This window comes from Anomaloglossus baeobatrachus, chromosome 4 (genome assembly GCF_048569485.1).
Source record: "Anomaloglossus baeobatrachus isolate aAnoBae1 chromosome 4, aAnoBae1.hap1, whole genome shotgun sequence".
Taxonomy (NCBI): domain Eukaryota; kingdom Metazoa; phylum Chordata; class Amphibia; order Anura; family Aromobatidae; genus Anomaloglossus; species Anomaloglossus baeobatrachus.
Window position 1 is genome coordinate 378172312 of NC_134356.1, and position 18389 is coordinate 378190700.

General features: G+C 43.8%; 1 protein-coding gene across 2 annotated transcripts in view; it reads left to right on the forward strand.

The window, feature by feature from the left end:
• Positions 1-18389, forward strand: part of GNAI1 (G protein subunit alpha i1) — an 80841-nt gene that overhangs the window by 49176 nt on the left and 13276 nt on the right. For both annotated transcript variants that reach the window (XM_075345213.1, XM_075345214.1), the window contains exons 2-5: positions 4024-4066; positions 4523-4664; positions 6956-7113; positions 14183-14311. In XM_075345213.1, the coding sequence (XP_075201328.1) occupies positions 4024-4066; positions 4523-4664; positions 6956-7113; positions 14183-14311 (472 nt within the window). The remainder of the gene's footprint in view (positions 1-4023; positions 4067-4522; positions 4665-6955; positions 7114-14182; positions 14312-18389) is intronic.

The window sequence follows — 18389 nt, forward strand, 5'->3', positions numbered from 1 at the left end:
AGAACTACAAGGCTCAGAATCCTCCATCCAATAGTGTATGCAGGAGAGCAGACAGCAGCTGCAGAACTACAAGGCTCCGCATCCTCCATCCAGGACTGTATGCAGGAGAGCAGACAGCAGCTGCAGAACTACAAGGCTCCGCATCCTCCATCCAGGACTGTATGCAGAAGTTTTTTGCCCTCCAAAAAAATGACGTGGGCTTCGACATATTTTTGTATGCTAGCCAGCTACAGCAGGCAGGTACGGGCTGCCCCCAACCCCCAGCTGCCTATTTGTACCTGGCTGGGAACCAAAAATATAGGGAAGCTTTTTTTTTTTTTCTTCAATTATGAATTTCATGAAATAAAAAAAAAAAATGGCGTGGGTTTCGCCCAATTTTTGAGTCCAGCCAGGTACAACTAGGCAGCTGGGGATTGGAATCCACAGTGCAGGGTGCCCATGCTTTCTGGGCACCCCTGCTGCGAATTGCAGTCTGCAGCCACCCCAGGAAATAGGGCTGTTATAGAAGCGCCATCTTCTGGCGCTGTATCCAACTCTTCCAGCTGCCCTGGTGACGGGTGGCTCGCTGGGTAATAATGGGGTTAGGGCTAGCTGTATATTATCAGCTGGCCCTAAGCCCGAAATTCATGGTGTCACGCCAATATTAGACATGGCCACCGTGAATTTCTAGTAAGGATAAAAAAAAAGACACAACACAGAGAAAAATATTTTTATTAGAAATAAAGCACAACACAATTAGTGACTCCATCTTTATTGAAATAGAGAACCCCTTTCCGCAGTAATCCTGGGTCAAGGGTCCCGCGCCGTCCAATCCGGATCCAATATCATCTGATCGGTTTGCTGGAAGGCAAAATGATCAGGTGATGTGTCAAGTTCAAGGATGTGAATCACATCCCACATCAGCTGATTGTATAAAAGCCGTTCATACAATCAGCAGATGCATCAGTGAAAAAAAAAAAATTACACACGTTCGTGCTGACTCCCGTCCGATCAATGCAGGAGCTGCCGGTAATCATCTGATGAAGTCTCCTGACGGCATCAGCTGATAGTTTAACCGGCCGGGTAGTAAAAAGCCGGCGGCACCGCTGTCACTGTCGTGGCACCTGACGGAATCAGCTGACAGTATCAGGTGATCAGCGCCAGGTCCTGCAGCTTTCGGAGGTGTCCCGGCCGTCTGCACACAGCCGGAGCAGGGGTGGCAGTACCGGGAAGAGGAGCTGGGAGCGGACATGGCGCCAGGAGTCTGCAAACAGGTGAATGTGTTTTTTTTTTTTTTTCTACTGTTCACTTTTGATTTTGCAGCTGCTTCCATCTCCCGTCCGTGCATGGCGCCGCACGGGAGCGGACATGGCGCCGGACGGGAGGTGGAGGCAGCGGTGGCGGTACCGGGAGGATTCACGCTTCTGTGTTTACCAACAGAAGGAATCCTCTTCCTGTACATGTGACTGTACTACCCACCCCTTGCGTTTATAGCTGCGTTTTTAGTCATAGAGACGCAGCTATATTTGCAGTTTGCGGTTTTCATTGCGTTTTTGAACTTCTCATTGAGCTCAATGGGTGGAAAACGCAGTGAAAAACGCAGGAATAATTGAAATGCTGCGTTTTTGTGGTCACCACAAAAACGCAGCTAAAAAAAACCCACTGTGTGCGGACAGCACTTTTGAAAACCCTTAGACATTGCTGGGGAGGCAATGTAGCAGCGTTTTCAGCACAAACACCGCTAAAATACGCAGCAAAAGCGCCTAGTGCGCACAGGGCCTAATATGGCTGTCTGAACCGGGCAGAACAACCTAATTTGAGCGGCACTGGAATGACCCATCTCACAGACCTTAGTGATGTTATTTTCAGTCTCCAGGGCATACTAGAAAATGAATGAAGGCAATTGTCCTTAGAAATGACATTGTGTCTGAAAGAGGGAAGTGTTTTCAAGGTGAAAGCAGTAGCGGTTGGAAATGACCCGTCGGAAGCTGGTGCATTACTAGATATTGTGTAGCCTAAACTCTGTTGCTTATAGGAACTGACGTTCAATTTCATTGATGCTTCTGAGCTGATTGCCAATTGGTTGCATTGCTATTTCCATTTGTTTGGCAACTTGATGCAATCAAACCATAAAGCAAGGAACATTGTTCTCTATGTAAGACTGTAAATGTTTTTTTCAGCCATGTCACTACATAACTGCGGCTGTGCGTGGTCACACCACCTTCCCTTCATACATGTTTCCAATATACCTTATGACTACGTAAAAATGGCACTGATGAAAGCCTCTTAAAGCACACCAATCACCAGGATTTTCCTATATATCCTAAAGCCAGTGCTGTACTGGCACTATCGGGCTGATTCTATACATACCTTTACTTACTTGGATTTCAAAACGTATACATCCGAGCTGACAACTAAAGTTTGTAAAATTAGCAGCTTTTTGATTGACAGCAGCTGCTGATAGCTGGGGTGGGTTTTGATAGTGATTACCGCCCCCCTCCCTGTTGTTCCTCCCCCTATTTATGCTAATTCCATTATAGAGGTGTTTTACTAATGGTTGTTGTTAAATCATGATGGCTAAAAGGACCTGTGCTGATGTCATACTCGTGACCAGAAAGGGCGGGGCCTCAGCCAACATAGCTGATACCTGGAAGCACAATTATTTTTCTGTTGGCTGAGGCCACGTCCCTTCTGCTCACATGGGTATGACATCACAAGGTCCTTCTAGCCACCATGATTTATAGCTACAACCTTCTATAATGGAATTCGGGTAAATAGATAGTGATAGGACGGACAGGCAGGGGAAGGGAATCACTATAAAAACCCACCCCAGCTATTAGCTGCTCAGCACTTGCTGCCAATCAAAAAACTGTTCATTTTACAAGCTTAACTTGCTTGTGTTTCAAAAACTATACATCCTAGCTGACAACTAAAGGTATGTATAGAATCAGCCTGATAGTAGTGCCAGTATAGCACTGGCTTCAGGTTATATAGGAAAATCCTGCTGATTGGTGCGCTTTAAGTAAGGAGGCCTGCCAATCCAATTCTACTTCAGTGTGCCCCTGTGAGCTCTTTAGCACTTTTGGGTGGTTTGCTACAGATTTGACCGGATGAGGTTTACTGTATACAATGTGAATTTCCAATGCTTCTCTGCACAATGTCGTCTGCTTCTTCTTCCTCCGTCTGCGATACTGAAATGTTGACCTGAAAGCAAGAGTCTGTGCTCAGTGTACAGTATGAAGCTGGGAACCTGCAGCCACATTTATTAAAGGGACCTGCCACTCGATTGCTGCTGCCCATGAATCAGCCTGATTGCAGTATTGCAGCCAGGAACATTTTATGTTGTACTCTCCAAACTGTTGCAGCGTTTCCAAGTTTCAAGAGCCATCCGGGGACTATGGCAAAAGACTGGACTAGTCATGTGCCGCTTCGGGCCAGCTTCTCACCGTGCCACTCCAGTTAATTGACTGATCTCTCCCATGTGTGTGCTCAGAGAGAGACCTGTCAATCAATAAGATCAGATTGTGGAAAAAGATGGGGCTGGACTAGTTGCAGTTGTGCAACTAAGCTTTCCTTCATGCTGGCCGTGGTTTTTGCACCATTAATCGAGCTACTGGTTCTCTTTAAAAGGGGATCTGTCACCAGATTTCAAACTGCAAATTGCATTAATTATATCATTGCTTTTTTGACTTGATGAGGCTGGTGTACTTACTTTGAAAATCTGTTTCAGAATGTCTGTATAATCCTGATATAAACAAGCAAGTAAACCAAACATTTTTGTATCCGGCATGTAAACTTTTTAAAGGATTATATATCCATTCTGACATGGATTTTCAAAGTAAATGTACCAGTCTTCTAATGTGTAAAAGATGGATTTAATAATGTATGCAGTTTATATTGTGAAAATCTTTTTCTGTTAAGCCATACTTTGTTCCATCCCTGTCATACTTTATTATATTTTAGTAGAATTTTCTTAACACTTGAATAAATGAATCACTATAATGTTCTCTAATGTGATGAACTTGTGTGTTTTTATTTTTTTAGGTGCTGGAGAATCGGGGAAAAGCACAATTGTCAAACAGATGAAGTAAGTATGATCCCATGTGGTGATCGTCCAAACTTTCTGTACTTAAAGCACCACTCCAGTGTTGTTTTTGTTTTTTTAAATTTCACCGCTATCGTGGTGCTTCTGATCAAAGTTCCATGCCCTTAGTCTTATACTGACCCTCCACCGGAGTGCACCAGGGGTCACAACTCAATGCAAGTCTATGAGAGCCTCATTTTGGCTCTCATAGAGTCGCATTAAGAGTTTGTAATGTAATTTCTGTCTTCCGGACAGTCTGAAGTTATGGTCACAAGATGGTGTCGCAGGATCAGAGTGGCATATGTAAAAGGTAAAGATGCCAGAAAGTGAGTATAAGACAAAGGGCAGGGATCTTACATTAAAAGCGCCACTCCAGCGCCAAAAAAGCAAACGCTGGAGTGGTCCCTCATTAGTGTATTGGAGCTGCTGTTGTTGGGTAACACAATTCTTCCATTCCAGGATTATCCATGAAGCGGGTTACTCAGAAGAGGAATGCAAACAGTACAAAGCTGTGGTATACAGTAACACTATACAGTCCATCATCGCCATTATCAGAGCCATGGGCAGATTGAAGATCGATTTTGGAGACCCGACAAGAGCGGTAAGTAATGTGTCATTTATAGCAACAGAATAATAACTTATCAAGACTGGAAAGAAGAGCACAACCTTTAAGATAGGTCAACAATTGGGGCCCAGCACCCAACAATCACCTACTATTAACTCACTCGGAAACTGTGCAAAGCAGCACTGCTCCATTCAGTGTGTAGTGGCTGCTGCTAATTAATGCAGAGCAGCACCTATTCGCTTTATTAGGAACTGATCTGATGTACCTGGCTACAGGCGCTACACATTGAACACAGCCAAACTGTTCAGCTCCCATTCAATGTTTCTATCCACTCACTGCCAGGGCTTTTAAAGGGATTGTCAGCACAGGATGAATGTTCAAGCCAAGTAAAGGCGCACTGTGGATCTTGGTGTGTCCAGACATTTAAGTGCACCCTCCCACCTCTTGTTTACCCGCTATCTTCTCCCTGCTCTGCATGCCAGAACTGTCAATTAAAAGGGGGAGGGTGTAGATCGAGGCAAAACAAGCATTTGGCAAAGTGTACTTAAAGGGTTATTCCCATCTCCAAGAATCTATCGCAGTATGTAGTAGGCATCCATGTAGGTGTTGGGCTCCCACTGATCTGACATTGGGTTTTATGCCGTGCTATTCACCAGGCACAAGGACGAGAAGTTATTCAATTCTCCTTTATTGTAGCTTGAGTCTACGCGTTTCATGAGCTCTGCTTCCTTCATCAGGACATAAGGCACAAAAATATCACAACATCAGGGATATGTTATTTTTGTGACTTATGTCCTGATGAAGGGAGCAGAGCTCCTGAAACGCGTAGACTCAAGCTACAACATTGAATATCTTCTCGTCCTTGTGCCTGGTGAATAGCGCGGCATAAAACCCCTTCTCCATTAGTACTCTGTTATCTACCACGGGGGCTGCAGCAGAATTCACCTTAATACTTAATACTCTTTGAGGTGAGTGCAAATCTTCCACTTCTCTCGGTGTATATACCGGGTAAGACCCTATTGCGCTTTCTATTTCCACGTTTTTCTAAACTGATCTGACATTGATGGCCTATCCTAAAGCTTAGGTTAGCAATACAGTGTGAACAGAGCCCATGTGCCTTCACAATTACGACGCTCAACTTACAAATAGAGCAAAATGGTTTCTTGTGTAGACTGTCTTCATGTTGACTAGAAGTCACAACTACTACACACACCAGAGCCATGTCAGATCAGTTTTCAAAGCACTACTGATGAATTGGATATTTTGAAAGTGCAATATGTTTGAAGTCCTTAAAAGGGTTTTCCACTCTTACAATATGGGGACCCAACACTTGCATAACACACAACAGATCGGGTACTCCCCCTCTGCGGGTCTAGCGCTGGCTCTGCCAATGCTCCGCTTTTAGTGTGTTGACTGCCGTTGTCATGACTGGTCACGTCACTGCTGCAGCCAATCACTGAGATGAGTGGATGATGAAGGCACAATGCAGCCCATGCCTCAATGCATTTCATTAATTGTGTTTATATAATATATACCCACAGACTTCTCTATTCACATGAGAACGGGGCCATAATGTCTTATTTTTTTTTTTTGTGCAGTATTCTCCAGTAAAGGATTAAACGCATTTCATTATTAGATTATTTTGGTCAGCAGTGCATTCCTTAGATCATCCCTGAAGGACCACCAGAGTTGAGGAAATCCAAGTCCTACCAAAAAGGACGTCCTGTAGGAGTGCTGAGCTCAGACCACCTGATCAGCAGCAGCTTAGTGTAGTCCCTCCAATGTGTCCCTTTTAGCTGGATGGCAGGCTCTAATATTGAGCCCCTTAAACTCTTGGTCCGTGGGATTTACAATGGCCGCATTCAGCCCTTAGCTAAAAGTATAAGTCCAACTATAAATAGTATTTGTTTTTAGGTCCAAACCTCTACTCTGATAAACTTTTGGAAAGTTATTTTATAAAGATCAGAGCCCGTGTTTTCTAATACAGAGCTCTAAATCCCTTCATAATCCCGTCTGCCTGCAGCCTAAATATGAAAAGATGGTCCATCGTTGGATTTACACTTCAACCTCTTTTGTTAATCTCACAAAAGTCCTTTTTGTTTCACGCCGGACGCATTCTTAGGTCTATTTAGCTTTTGATAATGACACATTTGCAAGCTTTGCACAACTTTTCCTAATCCCCCACGGTTTTATTGGTGCCGAAAATATTCTAGTTAAGCAAAAATAAATGCTAAAACCTATGCAGGGATAAACGTGAATTGCTGAATTTTGTGACTGAGTAGTAAATCTTCGATGAGCTGTAAATATCTTGCTTTTATTACATCCAGGATGATGCACGACAACTTTTTGTATTAGCTGGAGCAGCAGAGGAAGGTTTCATGACGGCGGAGCTAGCCGGAGTCATCAAGCGTCTGTGGAAAGATGGCGGTGTACAGGCCTGCTTTAACAGATCGAGAGAGTACCAGCTGAATGACTCTGCAGCTTAGTGAGTATATAGCCCCCTTCTACAAACAGCATTTTATTATCTCCGGTATTGTTGGGAAGTACAGCATGTCCTATTGGGACTAGGTAGGATATTGTTGGGAAGTACAGCATGTCCTATTGGGACTAGGTAGGATATTGATGGGAAGTACAGCATGTCCTATTGGGACTAGGTAGGATATTGTTGGAAAGTACAGCATGTCCTAGCGGGACTAGGCAGGATATTGATGGGAAGTACAGCATGTCCTATTGGGACTAGGTAGGATATTGTTGAGAACTACAGCATGTCCTATTGAGACTAGGTAGGATATTGTTGGGAAGTACAGCATGTCCTATTGAGACTAGGTAGGATATTGTTGGGAAGTACAGCATGTCCTATTGGGACTAGGTAGGATATTGTTGGAAAGTACAGCATGTCCTATTGAGACTAGGCAGGATATTGTTGGAAAGTACAGCATGTCCTATTGGGACTAGGTGCAGGATATTGTTGGAAAGTACAGCATGTCCTATTGGGTCTAGGTAGGATATTGTTGGAAAGTACAGCATGTCCTGTCGGGACTAGGTAGGATATTATTGGAAAGTACAGCATGTCCTATTGGGACTAGGTAGGATATTGTTGGAAAGTACAGCATGTCCTATCGGGACTAGGTAGGATATTATTGGAAAGTACAGCATGTCCTATCGGGACTAGGTAGGATATTGTTGAGAACTACAGCATGTCCTATTGAGACTAGGCAGGATATTGTTGGGAAGTACAGCATGTCCTATTGGGACTAGGTAGGATATTGTTGGGAAGTACAGCATGTCCTATTGGGAAATGGTGGTTTAGTCACTCAGGGACACAGTTCATCAACACTTTTATGCCTAAAAAGCTTTGAAAAGTATCAACATTTTGGTACATCTTGAAGCTGCGCTTAAATTTTGGGACTCATTGCTGTCTCCCTTCATTTTCGCCCAGCTCAGACAAAATGTGCGTAGCTGGGGAGGGACCGGGGCATGGCGTTCTCTACACAGCAGGGACTGGAATATGATTTGTGGTGAGGAGCACGCCAATCGTCAGATGCTCCTGAAGAGACTTCTCACATGCTTCCCAATCCCCCTTATCAAGACCTGAGTGAAGATCACCACCGGTATTAATGTATCAAGGCCTTTTGTTTATAAATAACCATTCCAGTCTCACTACAAGCATATCCCAAAAAGGGTGTCCTCTGAGCATTCTCCGGGTGCTGTAGTTATTTTGCTGTATAGCATAGTTCAAAGGCTATTGATATTTTATACAAAGAGATGCAATAAAAAAACCCATAATGTATATAATGGCACATGGGACTTTACTGAATGCCTATGATGAAGACTTCCACCATAGATATGTGGCTGTTTGTGACCTCCACCTCTGGCAGAATATATAGCTGTGAAATACACCTCTGAGACCAAAGCCAAGAACATTGCAGTAGCCATTCTTAAAAGGGTTGTCCAGTCCAAAATTACAAGTCCGCATTCACTATGTGTGACTGCAGACATGAGTTCTCACATCGCGTGCACTGTGAAGATTTTCCGGTGTCCGAGTTGGGAACAGCAGCCACAAGTGTGCGATATATGTAAATTCCCTACCAAAATCCAAGTAGATAATCAATATACCGTATTTTTCGGATTATAAGATGCACTTTTCCTCCCAAAAATTTGAGAGGAAAATGAGGGGTGCGTCTTATAATCCGAATGTAGCTTACCAGGAGGTGGTGAGGAGGGGTCAAAGGAGGCAGGGGTAATGCTATGCGGTGTGTTGCCGGCACTGATCTGCGCGGGGCTGCTCTGTGCGACGGGCGGTTGTTCTGAAGATGTCAGTGGTCAGGGCTTCAGATAAGTGCGCCTAGAGTCAGTGCATGCGCAGATAGAGCTCTTAGCTCAAGCTTTAATTTGCACATGTGCTGAATCCAGCCACCATTATTTGAAGCCCTCACCGCCATCTTCAGAATGGCCGGTGCCTCATCGCCCCCGGCACAGATTGGAGCCGCGTCACCAGCCCCGGCACAGAGCAGAGCCTTATGTGACCCCCGCTCCACTGCTGCCCCCTCCCACTGCGTAAGACACCACTGGATCATAAAACTGGCCCCATTTTTTTTTTTTTTCTCTCCAAAGTTGGCATGCGTCTTATAATCTTGTGCATCTTATAAAATGAAAAATACAGTACTTGCTTTGAGAGCTCATGCCCATCTAGTCCGATTCTGGCCAGGAGTATACATATCGCGCACTCGAAAACCATGTGACCTTTGCTCCCGGCTCTGACCCCCGAAAATACTCCCAGTGCACAGTGTGCACGATGGGAGAACTCATAAGTCGCAGGCACACTGACATGTAGGGTGCCCGCAGACTAGTCATTTCAGACTGGACAACCCCCTTTAACCCCTTCACGACCTTTGACAGATCTATCCGTCATGGAGCGTGTCACGTTAAGCCCCGCCCCCTGCCGCGGGCAGGCGATCGGCACACATCAGCTGTTTTCAACAGCTGACGTGTACCTGCATGTTGCAAGTGGAATCGCTACCACTCGCAACATTTAACCCCTTAAATCTCGCTGCCAGTGTCTGGCAGCGAGATCTATATGCGCGCGGCCATGATTTTTACTTACCACCACCCCCACCGGAAGTCACGCGCTTGATCACGTGACTTTCGGTGGTTGCCATGGTAGCACAGGGTCATGTGATGACGCCTGCAGCTATGACGTTTCACTTTCGTTTTCGCCCGGCCCGGAGCCGAATGAAACGGGAAGTGACCGTATCTGCTGTTTACAGCTGTGATCCGCAGATAGATCAGAGCGATCGGATTGCTGATCGCTATAGCCCCCTAGGGGGACTAGTAAGTAAATAAAAAAAAAAAAAAAGTTTTTTAAAAAATAAACCTAAAAACCTAAAAGTTCAAATCACCCCCCCCCCCTTCACCCCATTGAAAATTATAGGGTTAAAAAAAAATAAATATAGACATATTTGGTATGGCCGCGTTCAGAAATGCCCGATCTATCAAAATATAAAATCAATTAATCTGATTGGAATTTTTTTTGCCACTACGCCGTTTACCAAACGCCAAAATTACGTTTTTTTTGGTCGCTGCATGTTTTATGCAAAATGCAATAACAGGCGCTCAAAACGTAGCATCTGCGCAAAAATGGTACCATTAGAAACGTCAGCTTGAGACGCAAAAAATAAGCCATCACTGAGCATAGATCCCAAAAAATGAGAACGCTACGAGTTTTGGAAAATGGCGCAAAATGTGCGCCACTTTTATTGGACAAGTTTGTGAATTTTTTTAAACCTTTAGATAAAAGTAAACCTATACATGTTTGCTGTCTACAAACTCGCACCGACCTGAGGAACATACCAACACATCAGTTTTACCATATAGGGAACACTGTGAATAAAACATCCCAAAAACTATTGTGCGATCACACTTTTTTTTTTTTTTTTTTTATTTTTTTTTTTTTGTTTTTCCACACTTGGAATTTTTTTTGCTGTTTTCCAGTACACCATATGGTAAAACTTATGGATTCATTTAAAAGTTCAACTCCTCCCGCAATAAACAAGCCCTCATATGGCAAGATTGACGGAAAAATAAAAAAGTTACGGCTCTCGGAAGAAGGGGAGCAAAAAAACAAAAACGGAAAGTGCCCGGGGGCTGAAGGGGTTAAAACAGACCTGTGACCTGGTCAAAAGTGACTCGGTTTTTCTCTTTAAGTACCATACGCCCGTGTTTTTTTTTTTTTTTTTTTTTTTTTTTTATTTATTTATTTTTCTAAATATGTCATATGGATCCAGGAACTTTTTTTTATTTAGGCTACTTTCACACATCAGTTTTCTGCATTCAGGCACAATCCTTTTTTTTTTCCTGATGCAAAGGATCCGGCAAAAAAATGTAAAACCGTATCCACCGGATCCGGTTTTTAACGGATCCGTTATGCCAGATGCGTACAAAACCGGATCCGGTGGATACGGTTTGCATCCGGTTTGTCCTTTTTTTTTTTTTTTTTTTTTTTTTTTTTTGAAGGATCAGCTTTTTTAATTAATTTGGTGCATGCGCAGTTTACAAAAGCGGATCCGGTAGCCGCATCCATTTTTTTACCGCATTGCGCCGGATCCGGCGTCCATAGGCTTTCACTGTAAAACATGCCGTATCGCGCCGAATCCGGCGCGATGCGTTTTTTTTGCCGGACAAAAAACGTTGCAAGACACGTTGCCTCCGGCCGCCGCTTTGATAAATTTTGCCGCATCCGGAAAAAAACGGATGCAACGCAAAGCCATCAGGTACAATCCGGTAACAATGCAAATCTATCGCTCTACCTCAGCACATCAGACTCTCCACTACCGTGGAAAGCTTCAAGAGGAACCTCAAGACCCACCTCTTCCAACAAGCCTACAACCTACAATAGCCCTCAGCCCAGTAGACCACTGCGCAACCAGCTCTGTCCTCACCTATTGTACCATCACCCATTCCCTGTAGACTGTGACCCCTCGCGGGCAGGGTCTTCTCTCCTCCTATACCAGTCTGTCTTGTACTGTTAATGATTGTTGTACGTATACCCTCTTTCACTTGTAAAGCGCCATGGAATAAATGGCGCTATAATAATAAATAATAATAAATAATAATCTATGGGGATAAAACGGATGCGGTACCGGATCTGTTTAATCCGTTTTTTTCCGGATTGTACCTGATGGGAAAAAAACTGATGTGTGAAAGTAGCCTTAGTAATGACCTGTATAATGTTTACCAAGTGGTCATTAATCACAGGGTAATAATGCAAAGGAGCCTTAAAGGGATTCTGTCACCAGGTTTTTGCTCCCCCATCTGAGAGCAGCATAATGTAGAGATGGAGACCCTGATTCCAGTGATGTCACTTACTGAGCTGTTTGCTGTTGTTTTGATTAAAATCGATGTTTTTTCAGCTGCATATCTAGCAGTTAGTCCAGCATATTCATGAGCTCTGTATATCTGGCAGCATGCGGTGGAACAGAAATGCGATTGACTAATTTTAGTATGTTCTGCAGTTTTCTAATGAATTTTTGCTGTTAGTGCGCAGATCTGTTGTCACACCGCTAGAGCTGGTGAGCTGGCACCCACATTGCGTTTGTAAGGAAACCACTTAGCTCTGAAGCTGACATACCAGCTCTGTGTAATCTTCTAGGAGTCCACCAAAATGATAGGAAAAAACAAAGCGGAGTGGAGACAGAGGCCGCTCTTGTAGCTGTAGGGATTCTGTCCACCCACGGCTTTATTTCTGTCACATAATTATCCCTATGACTGATGCATGATGCACTCTTCACTGCTTCTAAAAGTACGGCCAGAAATATGTGAACAATGTAGAAGAAAGCGTCTCGGAAGGGAAGCGTACAAAGCCCTTATGTCTTTGTGGCAATGCTTTAGTCTTGACATTCCTTGTAATATTTGTTCCTTTAGATTATCCTTGTCCCCGTTGGTGTACACAGATACAGGAATAGTAATGTTGGTTGAGCAGTATGATGTGCTGAAACCCTATACCTTCTCTTCAGAAATGATCACCCAACTTCTCTGTATACGCTAATGGTATACCGTATACATAACTGGTTTCCCCATTTCTTTCTTCGTCAAGCGTGGGATACACGAGATGATTCTTACCAGACATCTCCAGGAGGAGCTACAGCCTTCCCCCATAGATTAATGTTGTCGAGGCAGAGCAATCATCTTATAGCTGCTGGAGTTTTCCAAGTGTTCGTCAACCTCATTGGGATTGTCGAATTTTATTTTGTGCGTCTTTTCTTGGCCGTGTCTTAAGGGGTTTTACATGCAACGATATCTCTAACGATATATCGTCTGGGTCGTTAGCGACGTCATTGCGTGTGACACCTATGAGCGAGTGTTAGCGATCAAAAATACTCATTTGGTCGTTGACACGTCGTTCATTTTCAAAATATCGTTGCTCGTGCTGGACGCAGGTTGTTCGTCGTTCCTGAGGCAGCACACATCGCTACGTGTGACACCCCAGGAACGACGAACAACAGCGTTCCTGCGTCCTCCGGCAACGAGGTGGGCGTGTCGGTAATGCGGCTGCTCTCCGCCCCTCCGCTTCTATTGGCGGGCCGCTGATTGAAGTCACTGTGACGGTGCACAAACCGCCCCCTTAAAAAAGATGTTGTTCGCCGGCCACAGCGACGTCGCTAAGAATGTAAGTATGTGTTACACGTCCTAGCGATATTGTGCGCCACGGGCAGCGATTTGCCTGTGACGCACAAACGACCGGGGCGGGTGCTTTCACGAGCGACATCACTAGCGATATAGCTGCGTGTAACACAGCCTTTACTCCTTTCTCCCCACTGAAATCACATGTACTCTTAGGCGAACACAGGCTGCGTGTGTACAATGGTATCAGGAGGAATAGCTGTCATCTGACGTCTATCTAAAGTGTATGGACACCTCAAGTTTGGACATGTAGAAAACCGGTTAGCTAGTCTTCATAAGTATGAAAAAAGGTTCCTCAATCTAATATGCATCATCCACTTGCCATATCCTTCTGAATGCTCTGGTGGCGTTCTTTATGCTCTGCCGCCCTAAGGTTTGACATAAAGCGGAGTATTTATATAGGTCAGCACCGTATGAAGCAGTCAGGAGGGTTTTGCAAGGTACTTACTGGAGCATATGTAATGTGTAAGTGCTTGAAAATACTTCCCGGTTGCCGTCTTCTCCATTTTCCACTGCTAGTCCTATCCCACGTGATTGCGGAGTTTATTCGTCAGCTCACACATTGTCTTCCAGCATCTTTCACTTTAAGTCTATGGAGCTTCAGAACGAGGCGCCATAGACTTACATTTGAGAAAGCAACTTCCGATCGATGAGTGTCTAGTGAGTTTTGAGGTCACGTCAGAAACCTGGAAAGATGGTGATCAGTAAGCATTATAATGCACTACATCATTACATACATATTTAGGAGGGATCCTGAGAACTTTTTTGATGACTTCTTTAAATATTTGCGTCCAGGATTATGAGACTTGTACTAACTTAGCAAGGCGTTCCGTACAACCACTATTTGTACAATCCGATTTTTCTTTTCCCTGCAGTTATCTCAATGACTTGGACAGAATAGCCCAGAACAGTTACATTCCCACTCAGCAGGACGTGCTCAGGACCAGAGTGAAGACCACCGGCATAGTGGAAACACATTTTACCTTTAAAGACCTGCATTTCAAGTAAGTCCTTGGTGTAGCAAATGTGTGTTCAATAAGGAAATGTGATTGATGGCAAATTATTTCTATGGTTTCATTAAATTGGATCTGTCATCATGGTGTACTACCTTGTATAACGAGAGAATAATATGGGGACAGACTAACTCTTAATATGAGCCCAAACGGCTTGTGAATGCAATAGATTTTACCCAGTCGGACTAATAGCTATGTTTATGCTGTCTCAACCTTCCTCTTTATATTAATAGCAGGGGGTTGTATCTCCACGTATACATTGCAGTCCGTCAATAGTTGGAGGAGTCCGGAAAGCTCTCACCTAATGAGTGCAACATTAGTTTTGTTTGTTTTTCTATCAATCTGTAGTATTTATTAAAGGGAATCTGTCAGCAGGCTTTTGCGATCTAATTTGAGAACAGTATGATGTAGGGGCTGACACCCTGATTCCAGCATTATTTACTGGGGTGTGTGTTCTTGTTGATTTAACAAAATGAGTGTTTTCTCAGCAGGACTAGATGTCTTGTGCCTCCCAGTCACCTGCTGTTTAACCCCACCCCCATCCCTAATTAGCACCTATGTATACAGTGTACACAGCTGCCAATTTGTGTGCCTGTGGATATAGCAGGCTCAGCATTCCGAGCACTGCTAGATCTGCAGCAGGGAAAACAGTGATTGTATCAAAATGACTTAATCAAAAATAACGTCTAGAACACCATACTGAGTCTGAACTGGGTGCAAAAAACCTAAAAAATCTACACTATATGGAGATAAGGTATGCACACCAGTGACTATGTAAGGGGAATACATGAAATAGCAGAAACTGCTGTGTGAATACTGACATGAAAAATCCAATAGCTATATGTAAGAATGAAATGTGAAAAATAGAATCTGCATTACTGCCATGAGCATATGAATCAAGAGAAATTTAGTTACTGAATTGATCAATGCAACAGAGCCTCAACACTACGCCAAAGTATTTCTCTACGTTGGGGTCCCTAGCTTGTGTGTGTCCTCTCATGCAGTTAAAAAACTTACCGTGTATGGGAAGCTGAGACCCAGGCTATATATGCGTATGATATGGATTGGCAATAGGTGTGAGTGGGGAGGGTTCACAAACAGAAAACTACAAATCAATCAAGAAATAACGTCTGGAACACCATTCTGAGTCTGAACTGGGTGCACTCAGTATGGTGTTCCAGACGTTAGTATTCACACAGCAGTTTCTGCTTTTCATATATTCCCCTTACATAGTCACTAGTGTGCATACCTTCTCACCATAGTGTATCAAAATGACAGCATGCAAACCAGTAAGTGACACATCGCTGAAGTTAGGGTCTCTGCCCCTATATTATTCTGCTCTCAGATTCAATAGCAATACCCTGGTGACAGATTCCTTTTAAATGTAGCCTAATGGCACAAACACTGTTAAGGTTAATGAAATGGAACTGTGTGCTCTTACGCAGATTTGCTGCAGTAATGTCCAGAACGTTGTGGCATTCCTTAGAATCTGTATATGAATAAATCAAATGGAATAAAATTGGTTTAAATGCCGCGCTAGAAACCACAGATGCTGTAGATAAAAAGATTTTTCTTTATTTCATAATTCTACGCGTTTCAAAGGCATCTCCGCCTCCTTCTTCAGGAACAAAAATCATTGATGATTTTTGTTCCTGAAGAAGGAGGCGGAGATGCCTTTGAAACGCGTAGAATTATGAAATAAAGAAAAATCTTTTTATCTACAGCATCTGTGGTTTCTAGCGCGGCATTTAAACCAATTTCATTCCATTTGATTTATTTATTAACTGCTCCCCGGGGCCGCTGCTAAACCATTATAATCACTTACATGCGACCATAGGGTGTTGTGACTGGCACAACCCTACCAGGTGAGCGTGTCTCTTTCTATCTCGCTACCCTCATACCGGGTAAGACCCTATTGCGCTTTTTTCCCCTACAGCTTTACAAAGAATCTGTATATGCGCAGACAATTGCTCCCTGTCAGCCACTGTTAAGTGTTCGCTGTATTGTGGCCGGTTTGTCAGAAGTAAAAGTTAAGAAGCGGCACCTCTGGCCACGGCAGGCTTCGGTCCTCCTTCATGGCTGTTTGCACAGCAGTGTATGTGTTTCCAGTAAGATCCAGATGAGCGGCCTGTGCTGAGTGCATTCTGTAACTTTACAAGTTGTGCTGGGCAAACAGAGGCTTGAATAATCTTTTCCTTCTGTACCTTGTAAAACTTCGATCACCAGATTTAGTCACATACCACTGACGTTTAAAGGGGCCGTTCACTCCGTTTGATATTGATGACCCACCCTTAGGCACAGGTCACGGTCCTGACGCCCTCCAATCGGCGGGGGCCGGATGTACACAGCACAGGCCCGTACACTATGTACTGACCGTGCTGCGCGCTGCAGATCCACTCCTATTTTTGCAGAAATCCTATCTTGTAAAAACCCCTTCAGGTTACACTGGAATGTGAAACGTGACACTTTGTATCCAGCATTACTGTATTTGCAGGATCCAGCCTGAAATGTCCGAGCATTGTTTGTCTGCAAATTAGATTGTCTAGATTAGGAATTGTTTTGGTGGATGAACATATTTCTCTGTCTGAGCTGCTCCTGTATTAAATGTTTGCGGCTCCTATAAATATACACGCAGTTCTCCATCACCGGTGTCATTGCTGTCATACACATGCACCGCTGATCGGGTGACAGAAGTCATCATGGAGCAGCCAAGCTCAAAGGCCCGCAGCGTTTCATGAGACGCAAGCAAAGGCTGCATTAAGAAGCACAGCACGCTGTAATCTGGGTAGAGGATTAAAGGCAGAAATGCCCAAGTGAAATTGCCTACTAAAAATATATTCTGATTAGTCCAAATGCATATTACTCTTTGTAGATGAACTCTAGGGAATATGCCAATACTAAAGAACGTAAATCTGCTATTGGGAGGCATTGCATAGCAACAAGGAGTCTTACAACTGTATATTAAGATATTAGATTTATTCTACTGCATAGTGCTATCCCTCTGTTATTCCTCCGAGAAATACCGGAATAAATGACCAAATGTGAGAGCGGTGTCCCATCAGTGTCACTGTGCAGGTAATGCATAGCTGCCAGTGTATTCATCCATGTCTAGGGGGATAACAGAGGGATGGCAGAGTTATGAGAACCGCTGCCCAGATTGTAGTTTGTGGAGTAGATGTGGTTGGAGAAGTGACAGGACCTCACAAAGGGACGCCAAGCACAGGCGATTGGTGCTTCATGGTGGACAAACAGTTAAAGGGATTTTCCCATGACCAAAGTTCATTTTAATCAATACATCTTAGAAAAATAATAATTTCCACAATTGGATGTGATTAAAAAAAAAAATGTTCCTGTACTGAGATAATCTTATAAATGTGCCCCTGCTATGTACTGTGTAATGGCCGTGTCTGACTGTACAGGGACATGGTCTGATCATACCACAGCTCCTGAGCAGGTGGAATACCCCGTTAAGTGCACCTTCCCACCTGCCAGTTTCCCCTCTATTGCCACCATTCTATGCTCTATAAAGCCAGATCTGTCAATCAAAGAAGAGCAGGAGAGAAAACAAGGCGGTGGGAAGGTGTATGTAAATGTTTGCCCCCGCCATGATGCACCTAGCGCCTGTACTGGGATTGAACAATCATTTTGTGCTGACAGTCACTTTAAAGGGAATCAGTCGCCCCTAAACTCAATTGTATAGGGGACTTGGCTTCTATAACAAAAAAAAAAAAAAATTGCCTGTAATGTGGGTTGTTTTTTTTGTTTGTTTTTTTTAGATATGGTTATCCAAAAAGTATACTTGTTATGGAAATTCTTTGCTCCTTGCACCCTTGGTGTAGCCAAACTCCTGTCTGCTGCGGCCACTTCCTTCACTGATCCTCCTCTACATAGTCTTCTCAGTTTTGCGTGCACATACTTTCAGTTCTGGCTAAGCAAACGCTGTTAATCAACAAAGTGGAGCGCAGAACAGTGCTCTAAGAGCTTAAAGGGAACCTGTCACCAGATTTGGGGCCTATAAGCTGCGGCCACCACCAGTGGGCTCTTATATACAGCATTCTAACATGCTGTA